This window comes from Nelumbo nucifera, chromosome 3 (genome assembly GCF_055504915.1).
Source record: "Nelumbo nucifera cultivar China Antique chromosome 3, China Antique-T2T, whole genome shotgun sequence".
NCBI classification, from domain to species: domain Eukaryota; kingdom Viridiplantae; phylum Streptophyta; class Magnoliopsida; order Proteales; family Nelumbonaceae; genus Nelumbo; species Nelumbo nucifera.
This window is the reverse complement of record NC_142651.1, coordinates 13,379,965-13,407,113: the sequence shown is the minus strand read 5'-3', so window position 1 is coordinate 13,407,113 and position 27,149 is coordinate 13,379,965. Positions and strand designations below refer to the sequence as shown.

The following is a 27,149-nucleotide window of genomic DNA, read 5'->3' as shown; positions in this document are numbered from 1 at the left end:
CTGAGTGCACGTTCATCTAGCAAAACCAGAGAATTGTTACTGTTGTTCAGCAACTGTCAAGTCTGTAACATTGGTGGTTTCAAGGCTTGAGCTATGCATATTCTGCTTTGATTTCATTCTTTGGCTCAAATAGTTGATGGTAAATGGTGAAAGGCAATATTTGAGTTCTTGTATAGGAAAAAGGTGGTTATATATCGCATCATGTGTCAATGTCAAAAAGGAGCATCTCTCGGAACTCGAAGGATTTTAAGGATCTGTAAATGTTTTAATGTTAGTTATGATTGTTGAGAGAGAATATATATGAAGATGAAAATGTCGGGCTAAAAGGCATTGCTGGCTTATTCATGTCCGTTTCTATCTTGTTCGAAACCAGAATAGCCTGTGTTACCACATGGGTTGAAGTTAAGAATTACGCAGCTTCTTACAGGTTAATTAGGGTGCGACGTAAGTTTTATTTTTCACACTCGATGGCTCAATGCATCATCCTTCCACGCTAATAACAAACTATTATTTCATTCAAGATTTAATAGTTTGAATTTGTTGAGAGTTTAATACTTAATCATATTATGTATCGAAGTACTTAAATCTGAAAAATCACGGGAAAAGAAAACTAGAGAAGGAAACAGCAATGGGCAAATCTAATCACTTCAAGACGGTTCTGTCTGTCGACCGGGACTTCAAATAAGAGATCTCTTGGGATTATAAGAGATCGGCTTCCATCAGGGCAAACCTGTGCCCACACTGTTTTAACAGCCTCTCTCAATCTTGCATTGGGAATATCTCCCCAAGAAAAAAATCACATAATACGGAGATATTCTCAATGCAAGAAGTAAAGGACATAGTACTGAAGCCGAACTCAATCTCTCTGGGGTTAAACCAATAAATATGGCAACCCATAATAGTTCTCAAATGAGATCCCACTGGTCATAGAGTGCTTCAACCCCAAACACAACATCACACAATGTCATTATATCAATTACCTCCCTAGATTCTAGAAAATCCACCGATCCATTCGTTAGGTTTTTAAGAGTGTTTCAACAGCTCTACCTGTTAAGATCATTATTATCCCATTTACGATGAAACTTCTTGTGCTGGACTGAAGAATGAACAAAAGTCCTTTTGTTATAACGCCTGGGTAAAACATAACAGGTTATTCTCCGGTGTCAACGGTTTTCAAACTTTGTTGTTCTGGCAAACAGCTAATGAAAAGGATGAATCAAGTATTTGTAGTAATTCATCATCTCTTTTACAATGGTTTTGTTACAAATAAAAGGGTAAGCTGCATATAGGTATCCCCTACTTTGGGCTGCATTTATTTGTGGTGTTAAATGCCAGTTCGATACATAAATGTACTCGTTTAGTTTTGCAAATGTTTAATGAGCATATATTTGTGTATTGAACTATTGATAATGACACTAATCACAACTTTGAAGACGTGTGTACTCACAATTGATACAAAATTTGTATCAATTTTTTATACAAACTTTGCACTCATAGCTAGTTAATGTAAAAAGCGTGAATTTCAGTTTTGAAATCCGTATTTTGTGCTCATTACAACTAAAAACCATTTGGTTGGAATACAAAATTAAACTAGTTTGTTTTCGTGAACCGGTTAGAGAGAATTTTTTGAATGGTACATATTTGTTTTTGCAACGTAAATAAACACAGTCTCACATTAGCGCATGACTTTCAAATGTGCAACCAAGGTTCAAAATATCAATACACTCTATTAGGGGTGGATTCGAGCCGAGCCAAGCTCAGCCGAGCCGAATAGTACCAGGCTCGAGCTCGGCTCGAGACTATTCTACAAGGCTCAAGCTCAAGCTCGGCTCAAGTCAAGAGTTCATAAGCTTGAGCTCGGCTCGAGTCAAGAGTTCATAAGCTCGAGCTCGGCTCGAGTCAAGAGTTCATAAGCTCGAGCTCGGCTCGGCTCGGCTTGGCTCATTTTGTATTTTATAAAAATAAAAATTATATATACATTTTTTTATTTTATATTTAAAAAATTAAGAATTATAATAATTAATAATTATAATATTTGTATTATATTATTTTCTATAATTTTATTATATATATTAAATATCAAATATATATATTCGAGTCGGCTCGCAAGCCTCACAAGTCGAGCTCTACTAGGCTCGAGCTCGGCTCGTTTAACAATCGAGCCACTGAATTAGGCTCGAGCTCGGCTGAAACCAAGACAAGCCAAGCTCGAATAGCTCGTGAAAAGCTCGGCTCGTTGCCACCCCTACACTCGATACATCGATATGGGCATATCGGGCGAACCAATACAGCTTTTGGTGCCTTTTTTCTATTTTTTTTCTACAACTAATTCAGGGGAGCCAGTTTAGGCCTCCTCCACACCCTGAACCAGTCAAACTTCTGATACACTCACTGTAGGGGCATATCAAAGGGGTCCCGGAATGATATGTATCGATCGGTACGAGCCAATACGTGTCGATACTTTGAACCTTGTGTACAACTTTATGACCTGAACTTTCAGAAATATACGTTAAGTCACAACTTTTTAAAGTAATATTATGATAATGGGTAAAATTATAAAAACACTCATATTTTGATTTTTTTTTCACTGATCATCCTTCTTTTACCTTCGGGCTTTGGACATAAACCAGGAAAAACAGAGCAAATTCACCCTAGTCTATTCGTTGGCGATACTCTCACATTCAAACACTTTGCTATTGCTGATTTGTGTCTAAAGTTCAAAAATAAAAGAAAGATTAATAATAAAAAAGAAGTAAGAACGTGGGCATTTATATAATTTTATCCGTTCTTGTAATGATAATTTAATCGAATTAGACTTACATGTACATCTCTTGAATAGTTGTTATTCAGTCTGTGGAACCAATAATAACACTCCATCTAGTCATAAAATATGTGGGGCTTACAACCCTTCAACCTCTCAGTATGGGTTCCGTGTATTTCTGTTTTTTTAAATGGGAGGAAACAAAATAACTACAACAAAAAAGGCATACAGACACAAAGAAACATGACGATTAGTAAAATGATCTTCAAGCCTCGGGCCAGAGAAGGATAACGTGTGACTCAAGCTTATCAATCGATCTGCTGCAAAATTTGCTTCCCTAAACACATGAGAATAAGAGATGTTAAGCTCAAACCTGAGTCTGAGGTGCTGACGTTCATTGATGAGATTGCAGAAGTTCCATGGAGGTACCAAACGATCACAAAGGTAGTCAATGGCAATGCTAGAATCCCCTTCTATGATATATTTGTACTGAGGAAATTTGGATGCAATATGGTGGGTTTCAAGAGCTGCCCATGTTTCTATCTTATTTATCGAGTATTCTCTAATGTTTCTACAAGTCACCCACATAATTTGACCCCATTCATCTCTCATGATAACTCCAACAGCTGAGATGCCATCTTGATTTGTAGAGGCGTCAAAATTGAGCTTGACCCAACCATTATCCAGCGAAGTCCATTTGATTAAATTATCCTTCTTCCCCACTGAGTTGGTTGAGGGTAACGGTTGACAAGCAACTAAATATTCTTCAAAATCTCTTTTGACTTTACTAAATACTTGATCGTTTTTGTTATTAAAAACCTTGTTATTTCGCCTTTTCCATAAGTTCCACATGATTATACTAGCTTTTTCTAGAGAGAGCTTTGAGTTATGCTTTGGATCAATACTTGCAATACTATCCCACCAACATTCAATACTTTTGTTATGGTCCTGCGAGTAGGATCCTGTCACAGGTCAGTCTACGGTGCGAAAGCCCTGCTTCCCCTTGCGCCTTCCCTTGCGTGCAGATCCTATTGTGGAAACTGAATGGGTGATTTGTCCAAGAGACCACCCGAACTCTCCTCATTCTTTTCTTGACTGGAAAACTGAATGTTTTATTTCAATTCGTAGCTCCTTAAATAGGAGATTACAGAAGGAAATTCCTAATTAAACTCAAACTCCAACTTGAACTCAAACTCCTAATTACCTACTTCTAATGGCAACTCACTCTTACTTAAGATAAAATAAAGATAAGGGATAAGGGATAAGATAAGGATAACATAAGTTGGCGGCGAGTTGGCTTGATGTGTCCAGATAAGGGTGGGCCCACCCCTATGAGCTGTCATGTGGGCCCTGCTCTGCTACTGCTGTCGGGTGCGTGCGCGCGGCTCATGGTGCCGCCGCCGCACAGTGCGTGTGCACGCCTCATGGTGCCGCTGTCGTGCGGTGCCGGGCGTGTGCGCGGTGCATGCTGTCGTGCAGTGCGTGCGGTGCACGCTCTGCCTGGCGGTGCGTGCTGCGCGCCATGGTGTCGGGCGGTGCCTGCTGCTATGTGTGCTACTGCCTATGACTGTCGCAATGCGCTACCAGATGGTGTGACCATAACATTACACCCCTCCCGGATTACGAGCTTGTCCTCAAGCTCGTGTTCCAGATACATGGCTTGGGATTTTGCGAATGGATCAAACAGCTGCACACTATTTCTCAGTCCACCAACAGTATGAACAACAGGGACTGCCCCATCTCTCAGTGCATAACGCTGGACTATTTGATGCAGACCCCAGCCACCTTCTTTAGTTTCCAGCTCCCAGGCGTAACCATGGCTTACAGTGACTACACGTTCTGCTGCACTCAAGCCAGCCGCAAGGACATTGAAGTGTTCCCTACCTCCTGGGTCATATAGTTTGAAGTAGTTTCGTGGGAGATCCACATAACAGAAATCACGTACTGGACCACGACCCCGGTGTGCTATGTTGTGGATCATAAGAATGCACCGGGTATGCTTACAGTAGAGGACCTCAAGAGTATCTTTACCAAAGAGAACCATGCGTTTTAAAATATCCTCTCGGCCTTCCCCATATATATTTTTCTCAATATTACAAAACATAGGATTGTCCATGAACACAAAATCTATGCCATCAATATAAGCTTGGAAGAAAATTACCTCTATATCCTGCCCCTCCACTTTACATCTCTTGCGCACTCCTGTTTCTTGGATTTCTATATAGTTACCATACGGTGGTGCCGCAACCATAACTTTATGTCCATGCTGAGCCAAGGCCTTCGGTAAAGCCCCAGCAACATCGCCAAGCCCACCTATCTTCGTCAAAGGAGCGCATTCTGCAGGTTCTATTATAATGTTCGTGACATCGTCCCCGGCCAAAGGAGGAGACCTTACAGTTTCATCCTCCTTGCGCTGATCCTTAGTAATAACTGCGGCTGTAGGGGCAGCGATCTGTTGTTCGCTGCATGCCTCTGCCCAGTCCGGATGGCGTCTGTTCGTGTTGGCGATTCCCTCCGAACTCATTTCTTTGTTGGAGAGGAATGCTTCCAGCAGGCGTCGCATCTCCCGAACGTCTTCCCTGACTTCACGAACCTCCATGTTGGTTTCTGCAAGTTGGTGTTCCAGTTCGTGGACCTTCGAAGACAACTGCTCCATATCGCCCATGACGTTTGGCTCTGATACCAATTTGTTATGGTCCCGCGCGTAGGATCCCGTCACGGGTCAGTCCACGGTGCGAAAGCCCTGCTTCCCCTTGCGCCTTCCCTTGCGTGCAGACCCTATTGCGGAAACTGAATGGGTGATTTGTCCAAGAGACCACTCGAACTCTCCCTTGGGGTGATTTGTCCAAGAGACCACCCGAACTCTCCTCACCTTTTTCTTGACTGGAAAACTGAATGTTTTATTTCAATTCGTAGCTCCTTAAATAGGAGATTACAGAAGAAAATTCCTAATTAAACTCAAACTCAAACTCCTAATTACCTACTCCTAATGGTAACTCACTCTTACTTAAGATAAGATTAGATAAAGATAAGGGATAAGGGATAAGGGATAAAATAAGGATAAGGTAAGCTGGCGGCGAGTTGGCTTGATGTGTCCAGATAAGGGTGGGCCCACCCCTATGAGCTGTCGTGTGGGCCCCGCTCTGTTGCTGCTGCCGGGTACGTGCGCGCGGCTCATGGTGCCGCTGCCGCACGGTGCGTGTGCGCAATGTTGCTACCGCGCAGTGCATGCGCGCGCCTCATGGTGCCGCTGCCGTGTAGTGCCGAGCGTGTGCACGATGCGTGCTGCGCGCCATGGTGCCATTGTCGTGCGGTGTCGGGCGGTGCATGCTGCTGCCTATAACTGCGCTGCAGTGCGCTGCCAGATGGTGTGACCATAACAACTTTCCTATGGATTGGGCACAGGGATAAAATCGCTACATCTTTGCCAAAACTGCTTGACCTATTCACAATTGTGAAGGAGGTGTTTTAGGTCTTCTTCATCATTTCCACAAAAAGAGCAGTCAATATTATCAACAAGATCGAATTTTTTTAACCGCAATTTTGTTAACAATTTATTTTTTAAAACTAAATACATAAAGTATTGAACTTGGGGAAGGGGGATTTCAATTTCCATATTTTGCATAATCTCTTAACACCTGCATTATCACTTAGGGTGCCCTCTAAGAGAGTGTAGGCCAATTTGATGGAATACTCACCATTTGGACTAAATTTTCAAATTGTCCTATCCTTTGTATCTCTTGATGGAATTGAGATTGCTCTGATTTGGTCCCATTGCTTGAGGCTTACCTTACTCAAGATTTTCTCCTTGTCCCATGGATTTGAATTAGAGATAAATTCATTCACTATATTAAGGAGGTTAGAATGAGAGTCTAGATCCTCATTCACTAAAGCTCTTTCTCCAAACCACTTGTCTATCCAAAAATTTATGGATTTATCATTCCCTAATTGCCACCACATTCCTTTCTTTAGAATATCTCGGAAATGGAGGATGCTTCTCCAAGTCCAAGAAATCGACTTTTTTGCCTTAACTTGCCAGAAATTCCCATTTTTTATCTATTTTCAGAATTTGGACCCATAAATTTTCAAGTTGGGTAAGAAGTTTCCAATCCAGTTTAGCAATACTAGCTTCATTTACCCATTTGAGATTTTTTAAATCCATCCCCCATTTCTCTTTGAATGGAAAATTAGCTCCCATTTAACAAGATTAAGACCTTTACTTTTTCCTTTATTCCACTTTTTTTTTTTGCTTTCTTTCAATATTTTCCACTACATTTTTAGGGAATTTAAATACCCTCATTAAATATTGAGGCATCATATTAATGGTAGATCTAAGCAAGGTAACTCTTCCAGCAATTGATAATGTGCTTCTCTTTCATCCTTCTAATTTCTTATCTATCCTTTCCTCTACATCTTTAAATGTCTCATTTTATCACCTTACCCTCAATTATGGGAGCACCCAAGTATTTCTCTTTTTTCCTTTCCATCGAGATTTTCAGAAATCTTGAAATCACCCTTCTAAATCTATTGTGGGTATTAGAAGAAAAGAATATGATAGACTTGGAAAATTTTGGGCAATGACCAGAAGTTTTTGCATCGATTGAACATCCAAAAAGGATGCAAGTGGCAAATTAAAAGATGAGCATTTAATTTGATCATACCATGGACTGCAATAAAAACTGGACCTCTTTCCATTTTTAGCCTTTCTTCGTACTCCAATTTTGGCTTTGGGCCCATACTTGCATTTCACACCTGCAAGATGAGTTCCTACACATGCATTGTATGGAATATTCCTGTTCATGCGTTGTTCCATAAACTGATCCCCATGCATCCTACAACACCATTTTTCTAAAAAGCTATTGAGATTCTCCATATTTCTTCTTCAATGCTGATACTCATATCTTGGAAAAATTTTGACCTGCAGTTAAATTTGAGATCTATTATCTGAAATTTTATTGCATTTTATGGAATATTCCTGACGTCCCATAATCCACCTTTAGTGGCCTATAGCTTTGCTAGTTGCACTAACGAATTAACAATTATGTATTTGTAACCCTAAACAAATTGGACAAGTTAGTTCCTGGCTCTATCAGTTTAGTCCTCAACCTTGTACCAAACTCTTTTTATTGGGTGAAAATTGTATTAGGTTTAGCTAGAATATCAGCTTATATTTCTTTTGTTGAAACTGAATATATGCGCTGTCAAGTCCCTTTGATTTTTACTCTGTTTTTCCTTGATTTGAATATATTTGGAGAAGTTGGAATTGATATTATGGCTATTTTTCATTCTTCACATAGTTGGCAAACAAGATTCATATAGCCAATCCCATGTAGTTGAGATAAGGCTTGGATGATGGCGATGATGAGATTCTCATTGCAAGAGCTCATGTTCCAACCTAAGTTGACAGCATAGGAATAGCCTTAATTGGCAAAATAGATGACCTAGTGGCATAGATGCTAAATTTTGGAGAAGACAGGAAGTTCAAACTTTAAGGTGGAAAAGTATTTGATGACAGGGAACCAGTCGCACATATTTGTGTGGTATCCTCTTAGGAAGATCATTTAGATATAATAGATGGGGATGGATTTGTTGGTTGGTCCATTTAGCGAGCTTCCTTCAATGACCTAGGAATCTTCCACATACAGAAGGGATCTTCATATTCCTCTCTCTCCATCCTTTGTTCATGGAAAAGATTTCATCCTGGAGATCTTGCCACATATACAAAATAAAAGTAATAGACCCTACCCTTTTTTGTTGACACCTTTTATATTAAAATATTTTAACGTATGGATGTCTATTATCGACTGTGCAAAAACCTCCAATACAAAACTGGGATGGGTGTGGGCCGATAAGCCTGATATGGACTATAGATTTGAACACATGAACAATCTAGCTGGAACCCTATGCAGGAGTAGCCTAGATCAGTGACATAAATGCTTGATGTAGCAGACATGGGCGGTGTTGTGTGTGGAAGTTACCCATTTGACTCAATTAGGAAACTTTTTTTCTGCCCACCTAAAAACATACTAAACTGTTTTCATATACAAGTAGGCATCCTTGAAGTGCCTTAAGAAGTTTGTAGTAGAGCTATATTTGACAAAGGCACAAAAGCAGCTGCAGCTTTCACTCTATCTCCAAAAAGGGAAGAAGTTAAAGACCTACTAATTTCCTTTCTACCTACAATTTGGCAGTATCACCTAGAACTAGAAGATTATCTTGAAGGACTTTTTCCTGTGCCCAAGGAAGTGGCAACACAATGCCTTGGACCTTTGCAAGGAGTGTTCATGACAGGGCAATGGAAGTGTGGAACTGCACAATGAGTGGCTTAAGAAGGCAGATGTGGCGCATTCATTCATACTATTATATTTTTTGGTTGGTTGGTTCAGGCATCTCGCGCACAATTGATCAATGATAGCTTTTTTCTTTTTTTTTTTTATTTCCAACTACAACCAATATTATACTTATTTATTAAAAAAAAAAAAACATTTCACTTGTGGTTTGTGAGGGGATCAAAGAAATGCTATCTGGTAGGTTGTGTTTCAGATCAGCATTTTATGAAGAATCAAGAACGCGTCATTTTTTTGGTAATGTTGATTCATACGGAAACGGGATTCTAAGTTTCTAATTATTTGCCTAGAATTCCATGCAAATTTATGGTCATACTATTATTATAAAAATAAAAGTATAAAACTTAGAATGCCTAATCAGCCCTCCCAAACGGGTACTAAGCAGGTGCAATAAGGGCATTACTGTTGGGGCCTGGATTCTTAACACTAATAGCCGTTAGAATGGTACTCTAAAAACCTTTGGTGTATTTAGATACCTGGATTCTTAACACTGAGCTTTGATCATGCTGTCAAACTGCAGTCCAATCTCCCATATAGGATTGCAGGTGAATTAATCAGATGGATTAGGGATGCAGATGCCACACAATATACATTTTGGCCCTCGATACCCCCCACCCCACCCTTGATGGCACGGTGAAGACTGAATGAATGCACTTACTTCACGATGAGCGAAACCGGGTTGACATGCTCCGTGAAGTACATTCTCACACCTCCACAGGTGAAGCCGGCCGTTGCTCACTGAACCAACAATGCAGAATAATTTTGATTAAATGCTTTCCTCGCAAATTAGATCTAAACAGGATATAATGACCTACATAATACATTATAATAGAAACGTTTTAACAGGGGACTCATCAAAAAGATTCATCTCTGTTAAACAAAAACAATAAGTTATAAACCCAACCTAACAGTCAACAAGCTGGTCGTCATCTCTCCATTCTTGGAGCAACATCTTTACTTCACGTCTACATAGTGTAGAATCCCAAATTCTTTGCTAATAGCTAGCTGCTGTTACCAAAACTTCTGGGAGGATTTCTCCAGGAGTGGACTGGGATAAATTGATTTATGAGGAAATTGACGACCGCATCGGAATTCCAAGGTCTCCTACAGTTCCTTTCTTTCTGTCTTCTAAAGAGAATGAGGAATACTATCTGCTCCACTCCAAGTCAGCCCCATATTTAAGATTGGCATTGCTGACACGACCAGGATCATTTGGTTTAGTGGAATCAGCAAAAGCATGCCAACCAATAAGGTATGGCAAGATAAACTGCATATATCCAACATAAGGTCCAAAATTATTAGACAGGACTGCAAATGAAAACATATACAAGATATTCGTAATACAAGGTCAAATGCATGTCTTCACATATAAATTGCAGATTGACACATCTTAAGAATACATAAATGCATGAATTGAAAAAAGTGTCAAGTTCACAGAGCCTGAAGGGAATTAGTAGGGATAGAATCATAAAATATTTTTTGTTTTCATTCATCTTCTTTTGGGGGAGGAAGGGGCCCTCTACCAAGCAAACTATATTATGAAAGCCAATCAACGTTGTTCTTTCTACATTTTGTTCATTTTCTGACAAGTGATCATAGTATAAAAATGTGGAAGAAAATTAAGACAAACAAGTCAAAACACCAAAAAAAATCCAGTATCAAGGAAGGGCCAAGGTGACTGCAAATAACACCAAGAACTTTGAAATAGACTCTCAGTATACTGAAGGTCCTGGCATTTCTCCTCACACATGCTCTTAAGCACCAGAACTGGACAAGTTTGATTTAACAGGTTCAATACTGTCGAGAATTGAGACTAATGCATAAAAATAAACATGAGAAATACTCATATAAGACCAAAATAACTAATAAATTCAGTATTCAGACAAATGACAGAAAATTAATATCAGTAACAACCAAATCAGCTTTGGATACCTGTCCAGTTTGTAACCATGTCAATGTCATATGTGGTTTTTTTTCTGATGAAAAATGTCATATGTGGTGTTATAACATGACACCTGGATACCTGTCTGTAGTACATGCCTAAGCATACCATGTCAAGCATGATATTTAACTGATATGACACATGAAGAAGCATCTATCTATCTTGAATTGGAAAGCCTCCAGACACACGTCATGGGAAATGACAACTTTGCAACTAGATATAAAAGCATGACATAAACATATTAAATGGGATACCTATACCCATATCCAATGTCAGGGATTTCAGGAAATGGAGATGTATTCATTATCTGTTTCTTTGCCAGTGCCTTTGTCAGTATTTGTATAATTTTATCTGGGCATCACCATAGGCCACAAGGCCCATAACCAATTAAGACCAACAGCACAAGAAAGACTGAAAGAACCAATATAACAATTTCCATGTAGGCTGAAGTGTTCTAAACAACCTCACAATGATGACATGAAAAATTAGCAGGGAATAAACCCAAAGGCCATTAAACAAGATTGTTGCAGTGCAGGTACAGACATCCATTCATCATAGTTTTCAAGGTGCCAAGGTGAGGCTAGACAACCATGGGGCGCCTAGGCGCCTAGGCAATGGAATTTAAAAATAAGAAGCCAATGGTTTTCTACCCCTTCTGAACTAGTTTTTTTGGTTTTATGTATTCTGCACTTACTTTTGTGCTTGTGTTTCTTGCAGTGTTTCTTGATGAGAACAATTACTACAATAAAAGAAGAAAATGAAGAAGAAAGTAAGGGGTGGAGCCCCTGTTCTAGACCCAGAAAAGCTGGTGAAAAAATATTAAAAAAAGAAAAAATATGAAGAAGAAAAGAAGGTGATGAGGGCGGATTTGACCCTCCAATGATATTGTGACACATGGCACCTCGAAACAACTAGGTGACACTCGGAACCACTTAGGCAACAACTTGCCTTAGCCAAGTTGATGGTGTCCCACCTGGCGGCCTGGCCCAGGCGCGACCTGGCGGCCTAGCACAGGCGCCTACCTGGCGACCTGCGAGACGTGCTCGCCGACAAATTCGGCATGCATATCCTAACACTCCCACGATCCTTGGAAGTTGGCCCACGTGCCGAACGATCCGAAGGGTGGTCAACATGCATGGCGGTTGCCTCAGGGAATCTCGGACCACTTAGACGACTTCTCGGAAATCTCGGATGCGGTGCGTGAAGCCCACGCCAAACAATGCCTATATAAAGGCACCAACCCCAATGGCATGGGGGGCAAGTAAGCATATTCTAGCTCTCATACTTTGTGATTTTTAGCTCGCAGTCTACTATGAGAGTACTGACTTAAGCATCGGAGCGACCTCGCCAGGTTAGCCACCCCGGGTCCTCTGACATTGATTCCATGCAGGTCTCTAAAGAACTACGAAGCTCAACAATCAATCCAGCTTGCCACCAGGCAGCTCGGCCCTCTAGTCAGCTCGGCAACTAATAGGCAACTCAGCACTCTGGTCAGGTCGTCACCTAACCTGCCTAGCTCAGCCCAGTCAGCTTGTCACCTAACCTGCCTAGCTCAGCCCAATCAGTTCGGCACCTAACCTGCCCAGCTCGGCCCAGTCAGTTCGGCACCTAACCTGCCCAGCTCGGCCCAGTTAACTCGGCACCTAATCTGCCCCCAACTCGGCCTGGTCAGCTCAGTATCCAGGTCCTCATCCAGCAAAAGTTCACTTCGGCCTCTGAGTCATCGACCACTTGGAAGCAAACCAAATGACGAGGTACTTAGCACAAAAAATTGATACATCACCAAAAATTGATTCATCAGAAGGGGCTCTGCCCCTGTTTCAGACACCAATGATGATTGATAAGAACAAAAAAGAAGCTAGAAAATGCAAGAAGTTAAGAACAAAAGAAGGGGGCGGAGCCCCTGTTCTAGACCCAGAAAAGCTGGTGAAAAAAAAATACTAAAATAAAAGAAGAATATTAAGAATAAAAGAACTGGCGGAGCCCCTGTTTCAGACACCAATAATGAGGGAAAAAAGCTGAAAAAACGCAAGAAATTTAAGAACAAAAGAAGGGGGCGGAGCCCCTGTTTTAGTCCAATAATATGATTCAAACCAGGAAAGAAGAATGGTTTTAGTCCAACAAAAAGGAAGAGGAGAAAAATGGGGCGTAACCACTGTTTTAAACCAGTGGAAAAAGAGAACAAAACGAAGGAGGAAACTGATTAACTCACCTTGACTTAGAGGACTGTGTCGGAATGATGGAGGGCTGTTGTTCTCTCCTCTTCCTCAGTTCGACTCTTTTGTCAAAGTGAAACCCTTGAGATTATTTTGTTTTTACTTTCCTCACAACAAAAAACATGACAACATGCAACATGTCCTATTATAAAAACTAAAACCAACCAATAAAATATTATATATTTTATATTTATTTTTATTTAATAAACATTGTATATTACATATGTGTTTCAGTCCCCTAAGCATGCGCCTAATACATTTTTTCTTGGCATTTGGGCGAGGCGCTCTTTGAAAAGTGCCTAGTCGCCTAGGCATCACCTTGACAACTATGCCATTCATCTTACTTGCAAAATCAACATTCCACCTTTTGGGCCAACACTGGTTATAATTTGGAAAGAATTCAAGGAACTGACCATCTGATCAATCAAGTGAATCTGAAAGGACCTTGTCAACAGTCTTTTAGCCTGATAAATGTGGTTTCAGTGCAAATCTGTGATTGGACAAATGGAGAAGCAATGAAATTCTTAGGTTGTAGAGGAAACTAAGCTAGCAAAAGGTTGAGAAATGATATAGAATAGCTCTAGTATGTTTAGGGGACAGACTGGTGAGTTTGGATAGAGGAAAAATGAAGCTTTGAAGGTGTTTAAACAGGAGAGGAAAGGCAGTTGCAGATGCAACCTGTAATAGCTCCATATAAGGTACAGCAAAAAGAAGCATGAGGTACCTGTGGTCAAAGCATACTACAAGCTGAAAAGTGATAGAAGGGGGGAGATAGATAGATGGATAGAGTGAGTCAGTGAGTGAGTGAGTGATCAGTGAATGAGAGAGAGAGATTAGGGATATAGTACCTCACAAGATAATTACAAGACAACTTCAAATCAGATCTATATTCATTCCATCTCCTATATAAAGCCTTACAATAGACTTATAAAGCTGTAGGGTAAGCCAAAGTTGAGCTTTCCTTAACAAAATCTAACACATAATGATGAAAAAATAGGTTTCTTAAAAGTAGAATACTCAACACAGGCCATTACTAGGTATAATAATGGTGCCAACAAGCATGATAACATGGATTCAAGTGTAACAGCAGCCACTTTGTGCAAAAAACTGTAAAAGGTCATGTCCATATACACTTTACCCCTCCCAAGACCACCAATATCCAGGACTATTATTGAGTAATGGCCCTATTAGAGTGGTATTACACCAAAGAAACTCCTAATCTCGTACAAACCCATTAAAACAAGAACAACATCCTAAGCTATTCTTAGAAAACCAAAAATTACTAAAAATAAAAACTCACAATTTTATGATAAATAGTAACTTTAAGTTTTTGTTAAGAACAGTACATTTCTAGAAGATTGAACCTTAACCCTATGATCACCTCCATGATTTCTACTCAATCCCAGCTCATGCATCAAATATGTTTTCCAAGTTGTAGGCCAGGAATTTGGAGAGGTTGAATCAAGCAGGTCAGAACAATTTTATATGGACATCTTTCTTTTACAGGGCATACAAGATTGCATCATTATGTATATCTTTTCAAATGCAAGTATTTCAATCATTTCTTCTATGTAATTACAGCAAGGAGGAAAAAGAAAAAGGCATTTGAGATAGATAGAGAGAGAGAGAGAGAGAGAGAGGGGTAACATACATTGAAGGCTGAGATTAGAACTGTAAACTCCGCTTTGGTAATAGGAATATAAATGCTCTCATCAATGTTAGAGAGCTTATTCTGGACACCTTCAACAAATGCAATAAAATAAAAGGAGGAAGAGGTTAGAGCAATGGTGGAGATATTAAGCATCATAAACAATATATGATTTTTATTTAAGATCAAAGTACCAAATAAAAAATAATCAAAACAATAATATAAACTGGCCTACAAGGCCACAATCTTTTTGGATTTAATACAGTTGATCAAAGTTGTTGCCTTGACAAGCTGACTAAATCCACAATGATGACAAGTGGAACTCAGCTCTTTTTTTTTTTTGATGTCTTTTTGAAGGGACACACAACGGGGGGTAGCCCATCCCCCAACCCTTAACCCCCCCCCCCAACCCAGGTGCAGGCAGGATTCGATCCCATGTCTCCGCTACAACCAGCAGCAGACCTTACCAACCCACTGGTTGGCACCTTGCCAAGTGGAACTCAGTTCTCAGCTCTTCAACACCAGGGAAAAGGTGCTGGGATATGGATACTGATCATCCATCCATGCTTGGAAAAGATTTCATGGTGAACTAGCTTTTGCATAATGACATGTTATTTATTGGATCAGCATCATCCAACACCTATTATTTGAATATCTACTTAAGCTATGGCCTACAAATAGTACATTGTATGATTTTAACATAAGATAAAAACGATTAGCATGAAGAAAGAAGAGATGAGTCTCAACCTGGGAAATCTCACAAGTGAGATGCCAACCTGAATAGAACCATGTATTTAGGGTTACATTTAGGAGTCAAATTGCAGTTACTTATTGGTTCAGGTTTTAAAGTCTTTGAGGGTTCAATACAGCATTTAGCAATGTTTGTATTGATTAAATCCTAACAAATAAGAAAATAATAAAAAGAAATTAGTATATAAACACACAAAATGAATATTTTAGTTTAATAGTGCCTATTTTATAATTATAATGTCAAAAAATAAAGAATAAAAAGTATTTTACAATACATAGTATAAAACTGCTTGACGATTAGGTGAGGCGAGCCTCAAAGGGCACCTTGTCGCCTAGGCGTCGCCTTGACAACTATGCTATTAATGCCAGAGCCTTGAGGAGGGCCAACTCTAATATCAGCATTTGAGAAATTTAAATTGATCTTGAGGATGATGATATTCCATTAAATAGGAAAAAGGAGAGAAAATACAATGCAGCCACCCAAAAACACAATAAAAAAGCCAAAAAAATAGTGAACATCCATTTAAGAATTGGAATAAAGATTTCAGAAATGAGAGATTACTGAGATTAAAGAAATGGCCAGAACCATCTGGAAGGGGCTCAGCTTTCAAAAGCTTCCTAACTTTTCCTTCTTCGCTGCAAAAGAAATTAACTTTACTAGATAGTTGAAGAATAACCAAAAAAAACTCATCAAAAAGCAATTGCAATCCTACAAAAGGAGCAGGATCTTTCTATAATTCAAATATAGAGTTTATTCTGAATAACAACATAAAAAAAAAATGCTAGGATATGTTGTAGTAAAATGCCATGTTCCAAGAGAAAAGTAAAACATAAAGAACAATTTTTCATTTTAGTAATGGTAATTGTAATGATCAAAGTCCATGTTTTTACTGATCAAAAGAAGGGGAAAAAAGGGTGTATGTGGTCTAAATTCACAAGATATTATGAAGATTTGGACAAAGAGCGTTGGGATGCCAATGGCAAAAAAAAAATGTCAGCTAGTGTTAGATGCCAAGCAATTACAATGAGACGCATCTGTAAAGTGCAAACAATTTATTACTATGAATAACACAACTGTTTTGAATGAAACCACCCATAATTCCAACATGTGCAAATGGATATCAGAAATAGCAAGTAACAACTCAAATCTTCAATATTAAAAGAAGAAGCATAACATTTCAATATTCTATTTGATTTACCAGTTTATCCATCTATCATATTTATAGATATGCAACTGCAATAGGAGATTTTTTTCCCATGGTTGAAGGTGTTTTGATTTTTGAATTCAGTTATCATATTATTATTAACCATTCTTCACCTTGTTAGAAAAGGTCATTTCCACAAACTACTTTGTTATTGTTCAAAGAAGTTAGAAATGTTTTCTGTAATAGATGCAGTCCTAGACAAGTAGCGAATGGAGAAACATGTTTGACCAACTTCACCTACTTGGAGAAAGCCTCAGAATGATGACAGATTTTGGAATATAAGTTAAACTAGACAATCCTGAAAAAGAAACACCAAGATTTCCATCTAACACTAGCAGGAGGTTAAAATGCAAACAAGGATGTATATGGATTCTTTCCTATAGCTGGGATAAGGCTTTGTTGACCTGAGTTAAGCTGGTTTCCTTTTCTACAACTGCACTGTGAAGCAATGACTAACAGGAACCCCCATTCAAGTCCAACAGCATAAACCTAAAATGGTTGATAAGTCATAAAGTGTTAAAATTAAAATTTCATCATTTGTTTATAAAAGGGGAAAATATATTTCATCATCCAAACCTTATCCCAACTATATGGGGTTGGCTACATGAATCCTGTTTTGCCATTCCATCTAGTTTAGTGCCTTATAAAAGGGAAAAATATATTTTCTGCATTAAATAAAACCGATTTGCAATTTAAAAGAAATAACTTGGTCTAATACTCTAATGATAAAATCTTGGGATGACAAGTGTGAGAATGCAGGTTCAAGCCTGAGGCCAGCAAATTTGTGCAAGAACATACCTTTTTCCTTTAAATGGGTCATGAAAAAATTCACATGATTCCCTTGCACCAAGGTTTATTAGTGTCCCAATTTCAGTCACTGATAATGAGAATACCTAAATAGGTAAAAATAAACAAAGTTAGCATTATACATGAATAAGTACGATGCATTAAAGGCCACCAGCCTCCCAGTTGTGTCAGAATACTTATACAAAAGCAAACATAATAACACCATCATCAGTATCAATAGGGAAATGACATATTGAACTGTAGATTATTGAATGCAAAGTCAAACTCTATAAAACAAGCAACATAGACACCACACAGCAGGAAAATATGATACTAAATTAATACTTAGCAATGCCCCCAAAGATGATATAATGCCAAATTAAACCGAGATCCTTCAATCCTTTCTAGAGAGAGAGAGATCCTTCAATAAACCTTATAATAGTAGAAAACTTACAACTGTGCTCCTAAAAATAATGAACAAAGATAGAAAGATTACCTTTTAAATTTGTATAATAAGCAGTTTAAATCCAGAGCATGCCCCTTTGATACAGTTCCAATTATTAAAATTGAGAATCAGAAGCATAGATCCCCACATTACAGTAGATGCATTAGAGGAGGGAAAAAAACATTAGCATAGATATAGCATGTGAAGCTTGTAACAAGAAGCTTTCATTTTGTGAAAATTGCTCATGCTAAAAATGTCATGTTCAAAATTTGAGCATATAATAACTTCTAAATACAATATCTATTTCAAGATTTTGATAAGGGCTTCACGTGTAGGACTCAAGTTGATAGCTGGGATCCAACAAGGCTGCAAAGGGGCGGGACAATAAAAACAACAAATATTTTGCAGTCACAACACTAAATGTCACTTAAAAATTCAAATTTCGACTTCACTAATATCCATAGCTACAAATGAGCATCAGGGATTATTAATATGATATTTTTTGGAAAATAGTACTTCAATATTTATACAGTAACTAAAACTAGTGCGCGTGCTATAAAATAAGCTGAAAGCCTGAAACTTCTTAAATAATTCAATGTATCTTTTTTCCCAAAAACAGAAACTCAAAAAAAAAAGTTTGTAGTGGAAGACGGAACTTCAAGAAAACCCCTCTACCAATACAAAAGCATGATAACACTTTTTCTGCAAAGGCCTCAGAATGCAAAGCAGTCCTATTTGCTGCTAGTTCACCCCCATAGTTCATTTCCCTTCATCTTCTACTAACCTCGTTCAGAAACCTGCCAAATTAGATTGACTTCTCAACATAGAGAAATGGCTACTTCTTGTAGAAGGGTAAATTAAACCTGGGTCCGGGTGAAAACTGCTTTTTCTTTCCTTTCAATGACGTCCCCATGGACGTCAATATTATTCCCAATTGGCCACTGATAAAGAAAGCATTGGGATGTGTCAATTCTATAAAAATAAAATTAAAAAAACGGGATTCACCATTATTTGACATTCTTTTACTAAAACAATGCACTTAATCCCAACATATGTATAAAATGTGTCTTCAAGTTATAAAAGAAAAGCATCCAAAATCTTAAAGACAGGAAATTTACTTGCTTTCGGCTCCAATCATATTGTCGAACCCCAACAGCAGGAGCAAACTGGAGAAGCACAAAACCCTCTTTCGACAACTTAAATGCTCCTGACTGCAACACACAACAAACGGTAGGAAACTAACAAATTTGCTTGGAATATGAGTCTAGTAGCAATTCCGAACACTTTTTTTTACACGGTAAAACCCAGGACTGCGTTCTTACAGTGAACATAACAGAACGTCAAACATACATCTAAAGGAATGAACTCTGGAGCTTTTGGCTCTACTGTTAGAGCTGCCTTCCCCTTGTATATAGAATGACCAACGAAAACCCTCGGAGGCAAAGCTACAAAATAATAAACAACTAATTCAGATATTCTCCAGAGACTAAAACAGTAATCCTGGCACCCAGAAAATGAAATGAAGAATAGAGAACTTCGGAGGATCCAATCACCTCCTGGAGACTGTGAAGTGGAGGAGTCTTCTGAAGGTCTCGTGAACCTCTGCTGTTCGAAGTATTCTGAGCGGCGGCATTTCACCGAGAGATCCTTGAAAGTCTTCGCAGAGACGGGAGGGAGGATAGAAGTAAAGCAACTGGTTCTGAGGGAGTCCTCTGAGAAGCGTAGAGGACATCTGGGATTTTGCAGAGGGAGACGATGAGAAAGGATGTGCATTTCTTTAGCTGATAAGATGATCCAGTGTCCAGGTCTGTTCTGTTTGATTTGATAGCTACACCCTCTCTCCTCTGCTTGCTTTTACGCGGAAGCCTCGCGTCACGCCTGCTCTTTCTTCTTCATTATTGGGTTTGGGGGTGAAGTATCCATTAGCCAAAGGGCCGGGCCGGGCGACAACCCACGGGCCATGCCAGGCCCGGTATGATGGTCCGTGCTGTCTTGGGTCTAGGGTTTGAAGTTCACGGGTCGGCATGGCACGACATATATACTACTTATATATTATATATATACATAATATTTATATAATATATAAATATAATATATAATATATTATATAAATTATAATTATATAATAATATATAGTATATAATATATTAATAAAATAAATATTTTTTTCAATTTTATTATACTAATTTATTTAATCATTGTATATATAAGTAATTGTATACATCAAAATTCATATAAAATTAAAATTTTAAGTTTTTTTTCAATTTTTTTAAATAAATAGGCAAAAATAGCTTTGGCCCAGTCCATGGCCTAATTTGGGCCGTGTCAAGCCGACCCCCAAAATTTTCACCAGGGAGGGCGGCGCAGCCTGTGACGGCCTGCGGGCCAGCACATCACGGCCCGCACTTTGCACGAGCCACCTGCAGGCCGTGCCGTGTCAACCCGACATGGCCCACTTTACACCTCTAGCGCCTCACAACGACCTCACAGACACATCCCATCGTGCATCGAGAACGGGACCCATACGGAATATGGAATTTATGAAGGAAACTGAAATATTCAAAACTTATAACAAAAATGTAATATTGTTTAAAATAATTAAATTTTCATTTTAATAATTTGTTACAAAAATGTTCTACTAATTTAGTAAATTGGATTAATTAATTTTTTTATTAATTTAGTAGAGAATTAAATTTTCAACTAATAATTACATTCTTGTTTAAAATAATTAATTTAATAATTTAGATTAATTATATTAATATTTTTTAACAAAAATAAATAAATTATTGCTAATTTATTTATCTTATATATAAAGCAAGGTTATTCACGTCATAATGCCTCTCCTTGCTCCAACCCCCTTCTTAATTTCCTTTTTTTGAATTTTTAATTTATTTGCCAAGTAGTTACTCACTAAACCAATAATGAAACAACATAGGCTAAATTATCTCTAACAACTAGATAAAGAAAGAAAATTTTGCTTTTCTAATATCTAGCCAAATTGCACCACTATCCCCTACTTTCTCCTAATTTATCTATAATTCATATTTATCTCTTAAACTATCTCTATCTCCTATTTATCTCCTAAATTATCTCTAATTTAGTAGAGAGTTTCTCTCTATCTCGAATTCTTATTTATCCTCTTCCATACTTTTTATTTATATATATCTAAAAAAGTTTGAAACAAATTTAAGAATTATTTAAATATTATAACAAAACTATATAATATCTTTAAAATATTTTTAAAACACAAAAAATAATTATAATAGATTTGATAGTACTCATGTTATTACTAATTTTATATTTTTACAAAATTATGTACTAACAATATAAATTATAATTTTATCGGTTATTCGATTTAAACATTATTCAAATAATAAAAATTAACAATAACAAATAAAATATTATTTAAATATTTCAATAAATAAATATCTTAAATAAAAATATTATAAATAGATAAATAGTTATATAACAAAATACTTAATATTACATAATAACTTTAAAATAAATACAAAAAATTAAATTATTTATATATTATTTAAATAATTAAATATTTAACATAACTAAATTTTACGTAGTTAAAATAACGAAATGATGTAATAAATTTACTAAAAGTAGAAAAATAATTTTAATAGATTTCATAATATTCAAACTAATAATAATTTAATATTTTAGAAAATTAAAAAAATGTAATAATAGTATAAATTATAATTATAAATAATTATATTATTTAAATAACTAAATGGTATTGTAAATAACTAATTTCACTTATATCAACTAATAATCCTAGAAAATAGCTTTAAAAAAAAGTCAATATTTATTAATAATAATTTTAAAATGTTAATTTATATTTATTATATATATACATATACTAAAATCAATATTTATTGTATTTTCAGTAACTACTTATTGTACTTTTGTGATAAATATATTTGCAATAATTATGTATAAACTTATTTGTGTTTTGTTATTTAACAACAAAATTTTAATAATTATTGGAGATTAAATTATTATTATTATTTTTTTAAAATTTAATTTGTTATAATTTATTGATTAATATTTATTAAAGATTAAACTACTATTTGAGATTACACTAATTATTGACTAATTTTATATATCTTTAATATGTGTTGTATTTTTTTGTAATTATTGTATTTTTTAGTTATTTATTATATTTTTATTATAAATTTATTTTCAATAATTGTGTACTTTTATTATAAATTTTCAATAATTATTGGAGATTAAACTATTTTTATTTACTAGAAATTAGACTATTAATTTATCTAAAATTAGGAGTGTCCACAGGTTGGTTCGTTTTGGTTGTAGGCTATTTCGCCAACTAAATTGACCTGGTCAGGTTGGGGAGTTGGTCACTCAAAATTGACTAATATAAAACATTTTAGGTTAAGAAACATGGGAATTTTCCACTTTTTGTATTAAAAAATATATTTAAAATATAAAATATTAATATATATCTATGGTTGAGTTGGTTCGATTTTGGTCGATTTACAAATGGTAAATTGAAACTTACCCAACCTGATTAGGTTGGAAAATTGTTGAACCAAAGCCAATTGGAAATAATAGAAAACCGACCAAGTCAGGTCGGGTTGGGACGTTTGGGTTGGGTTGGTCGGTTTCATCAGTTTGATGAACAACTCTAATTGAAATTAGTTGTTTTTATTTTTGTATTTGAAATTTATTAAAAATAATATATCAAATGTAAATAAATACTACTAATATACTAAATTAATATTATGCCACGTTAGATGGCCTCTATGCCTGCCATCTCAACATGATAATCTCCAATTTTTTTGCCCACAAAAATTAGGAAAGTGAGTGTGGGTAAACCCACCTTCAAAATTCAAGTCTATCCATTAACAAAAAAAAAAAAATGGTTAACTTCATTCCTGAAAAATTGTTAATTTTGTTACCAAAAGAAAAATGTTTACTTCAAACAGGTCTCATCTAAACACATAGAGCCATGTATGCTGTTTTTATTTATCTATTTTAATTTTCCAAAATTTTGGAGAACACACACATATATGTACGTGTACATCAATGTTTCAATTTTCTCTTTGCAAAATTAATTAGTTTGTTAACTAATGTTATTCATTCATAAAAGTGTTCATTTGATTTCCATTTAAAAATAATTAACATAAGAAATTAAAATTAATCCAAATTTAATTTTAGAATAAGAATAAATTTTAGAATAATAATAATAAACACATAAATAACTAATGTTATTCTTCACACTTAATTTATAATAACAAATTCTAACATTATTAATAAATTTAAACAATAGTAAATTTAGCATAATATCATAACATGAATTACACATCGATAACAATTTACTAAATAAATTAAAATTGAATAAAAGTAAAAAACTACTAATTTAAAATTGTTTTAAATCTAATTTTAAAATAATGGAAAATAAATACAAATTGGGATCAATATGGTTTTACCTTCACCCTAACCTAATCCTCTAATGTTTCTACTCAAACCTGACATAATGACATATAGTTTCTGAACCCAACCCAACCCTTTAGGGGTTCAACCTCAACTTTAATCTTTTCAATTGTACTTTTCTATAGTGCACTTGAAAAAAAAAAAGCCCAAGTAAAGATGTAATCTAACCATCCCTATTGGGGCTCCAACTTGCGGGTGTTTACAGGTCGGGTTGGGTTAGTTTGAGTCATTATCTTCAACCGACTTGACCTAGTCGGTTTACTTATTGACTAAACCGAAATCGACCAACCCTAAAGCAAAATCAACCCAAACATGAAGGGGTGGTTTGGGTCGGTTTAGTAAGTTTATATATAAATTTTAAACTAAATTATCTATTTATATTTAAGTTTATTTCTTTTAGTTTTTATGCAAAATCGAGGTATATATTTAAATTGATTAGTTTTTTATGCAAAACTTATTCTTTTTTGTTAATATATATTTAAATTTGTACAAAACTGAATTAAATATTGTACCATTGTATTATTTTTGTATTGGTTTTACGCTTTTAGTTTTATTATAAATAACCTTTTTTTTTTTCAAACTTCAAACAAGACACAAATAAAATATATCAACATTTAACATATAGGGTAGGGACTAATTAGTAATTACTTAAACATGTAGGATCGATTCGGTTCAGTTTGGTTTCGGTCTTCATGTCATTTATTTTCTCATACAAACTGAAACCGACCAGTGGTTTTGAAAAATTGACCAATTCGGGTTGGGTCGGGTCGGTTTGACATTTAATGTGAACACCCCTAACTTGCCCTACCCCAATCGGATCAAGAACGAGGCAGGGATAGGGAAAATATTTTTACCCCAAATCGGAGATTGGGTGGGTGATAGGGTTTGCATATAATTCACCAAACCTAATGATAAATTAATAAAATATCCATAGATTTAATATTATTTTTTAAAACACCTTTAAGTTTTCCTAAAATTCTTATAATTCTAAAATCCCATAATTCTATTGATAAATACCCCAATTGTCATAAATGAAAACTGAATAAATCAAAAATTTTAAAACTAAAAATTAAAAAAAAAAGAACCGATGGCCAATCCACCAAGACAAGTTCCATTCCCGTGCTTCCATTTATGGCCAATCCACTATGACATTTTCAAGACGTGCCAAATTATTAACCGGGTTAGAAATACTCAGAGTTTTGAGTAGATCAGGTGACAAGATATCATATGCCAATGAGGTTTCCATTGGAATGCAAAGTGACACCCCCCCCCCAAAAAAAAAAATAAATAAATAAATAAATAAAACAATGCTATCCCAATGGAATGGGTCTGATTTTCTGATTGAGCAACATCCACTCTTAGTCCTTTCCAAGGCCCGTAATAGAACTTTGATTTCATGAGAGGCACAATCACTGCTTCTCCTGGGTGGTCTTTCCAATAATTTTCTTGCTCAACATCATGAGATAGAAATCTTCAATTTTGCAAAGCCTCTAGTAGTCATGCAGTTCCTGTTTTCAAAGACCATATTTTGAAAACTCAAAAAACAGTCAAGGGCATTTTTGTCCTTCAACTTCTTTCGTTAACCTTAACGGCTGAATGCATTAACACAGTATGATTAAGTAGTTTTGAAAGGTACAGGGCATATTTAAATAGTTTAGTAAAATTATATGATATATTAAAGTAATTAACCCTTTTTTTCTCTATTTGTCGGGAGTAGGTTTGGTCTCCTATTAGTTATACTATATAAAGTATATACTTGTTTTAATTTTGGTGATGTCAGAAAAGTTAAATTTGATTATGTAGCATTAACATGTATGTGCCCTTACACTATTATGTCGTGTACAACCATTCTCAATCACTCGTGGGCTTGGTAATATTCTTCTTATAGACTTGATTTTCTAAGGTTCAATACCTTTTCTTTTTGTGATTTTTTGGTAATCTTTTTGTGATTAACACTTAAAAATTATTGCATTCCTATAATCAAGGTTCAGTTTGGAAGGAGTACAAATACAAATATGTAGAGTGCAAAACCTTATATTTTATACTATTTTGTATGCATTTACATTGTATATATTTGTATTTGTACTCCTTCCAAAGAAGTACACATACAAATATGTAGAGTGTAAAATCTTACATTTTCTTTTATTTCGTATGTATTTATATTGTACATATTTGCATTTGCACTCTTTCCAAACTGAGCCCAAATTATAGTATTAGCCAAGTCTCAAGCTACGGGAGGACCCTGATTTAACATTATTGGTGATCCCATGAGTAACCTTATTAGATGGTAGGAGTGGACAAAGGCAATATATGATAGTACCAGAACCTATAGGCGAGCTGATATCACATCTCCTCCCCACAAGGGCCCCACAGCACATCCCCGCCGTGTATTGGAGATGTTCTCAATACACTGTGAGGATGTGCTGTGGGGCGTTGTGGGGCAGCCCCTCGTGAGGAGGAGATGTGAACTCCGGTGAGCCCTCTTATCACCAAAGTTTATACTAATAACACCGAAACACTGAAAAGCTCTTACTTGGACGCCATAGGCTTCTACAACTCCTCTGTTGTTCTTAATAATAAAACTTAAATTTGACTTACTTGTGGCCTTCCCAAAAGCCACATTAGAACTTAGGCTGCATTTGGCATTCTTTATTTGAAGGACTTGTATTCTTTTTGTTGTTAAAATACCCTTATGAAGAGTGAACACAGAATTTTTAACTGTAAAAAACGAGATAAATCCTTAAAATAATGAATGCCAAATGCAACCTTAGCTTGTAAGAACCCTTGTGGGGTTGGGGATCACCAAGGGGCCAGCCATGGGTTGAGATCAATGAAGGCATGCAAGAAGCTTTGGTCTAGGGGTGTCAATTGGACTGGGTTTGGTCCAATCCAATCCAGTCCATTGTGAGTCCATTATAAATGGACCAGGTTCAATCCAATCCAATGAATATTTTTGACCGGTCCAATTGATAGACCAGGTCCAATCCAATCTAATACATATTTTTACCGGATTGGTCCAATCCAACATGTCTTGTTGGTCCATCCAATCTGTGCAAATTGGTTTTGGACTAGACTGGGTCCAATCCAAAATCGGTCCATTGACACCATTACTTTGGTCCAATAAGCCCATTCCACTAAGATACTTCTCAATACATGTGGACTGAGCTCTTTCTCTCTCTCTCTCTCTCTCATGTAAACACTAACATTCCTTGCCTTCCAAGGATGTCAACAAATGAGGGCAACCAACTCACATTCTTAATTGGTTTGGTCCTCAAAAACCCAACTCCTAAGCCATTCAGATGACCCAACCCAAATAAGTTGGCTAAATGAGCAATACAAGAGGGTGTGGGGAACTAATTCCTTGCATTGGAGACATCTATCTAGGATAACATTCATTTGCCAAGATCTTTAACCACTTTTAAGATGTCATTTTTTGCTTGGGCGTTGAGACAACCATGTCATAAGCTTGGAAGGAGCGTTAAGCTTCCAAATTGCTTTCCAGAGCCTTTGCATCTCAATGAGAGTCGTTTGAACTTGAACCCTTTCACCAAGAACATGGCCCCTAGACTAGCCGCATGGTAAGCGG

At 36.5% G+C, this 27,149-nt stretch overlaps 1 protein-coding gene across 3 annotated transcripts; it reads right to left on the bottom strand.

Moving 5' to 3' along the window:
• Window positions 1-2,797: 2,797 nt before the first annotated feature.
• LOC104596899 (single-stranded DNA-binding protein WHY1, chloroplastic-like) lies at window positions 2,798-19,988 on the bottom strand. 3 transcript variants are annotated; one of them, XR_735112.3, is made up of 8 exons: window positions 19,654-19,988; window positions 19,451-19,545; window positions 19,219-19,311; window positions 17,668-17,762; window positions 16,227-16,300; window positions 14,918-15,006; window positions 10,013-10,375; window positions 9,433-9,846 (listed from the first exon to the last, which is right to left on the bottom strand). XR_735112.3 is itself a non-coding variant. In XM_010258222.3 (7 exons), the coding sequence occupies exons 1-7, from the start codon at window positions 19,871-19,873 to the stop codon at window positions 10,256-10,258; spliced, it is 786 nt and encodes a 261-aa protein (XP_010256524.1). In that variant the 5' UTR covers window positions 19,874-19,988; the 3' UTR covers window positions 9,895-10,255. The 3 variants fall into 3 exon arrangements, 2 of the variants coding, with proteins under 2 accessions (XP_088758001.1, XP_010256524.1); XM_010258222.3 differs by lacking the exon at window positions 9,433-9,846 and having other exon boundaries at window positions 9,895-10,375; XM_088901875.1 differs by lacking the exons at window positions 14,918-15,006; window positions 16,227-16,300; window positions 17,668-17,762; ... (1 more) ...; window positions 19,451-19,545; window positions 19,654-19,988 and having other exon boundaries at window positions 2,798-9,846; window positions 10,013-10,260.
• Window positions 19,989-27,149: the final 7,161 nt, after the last annotated feature.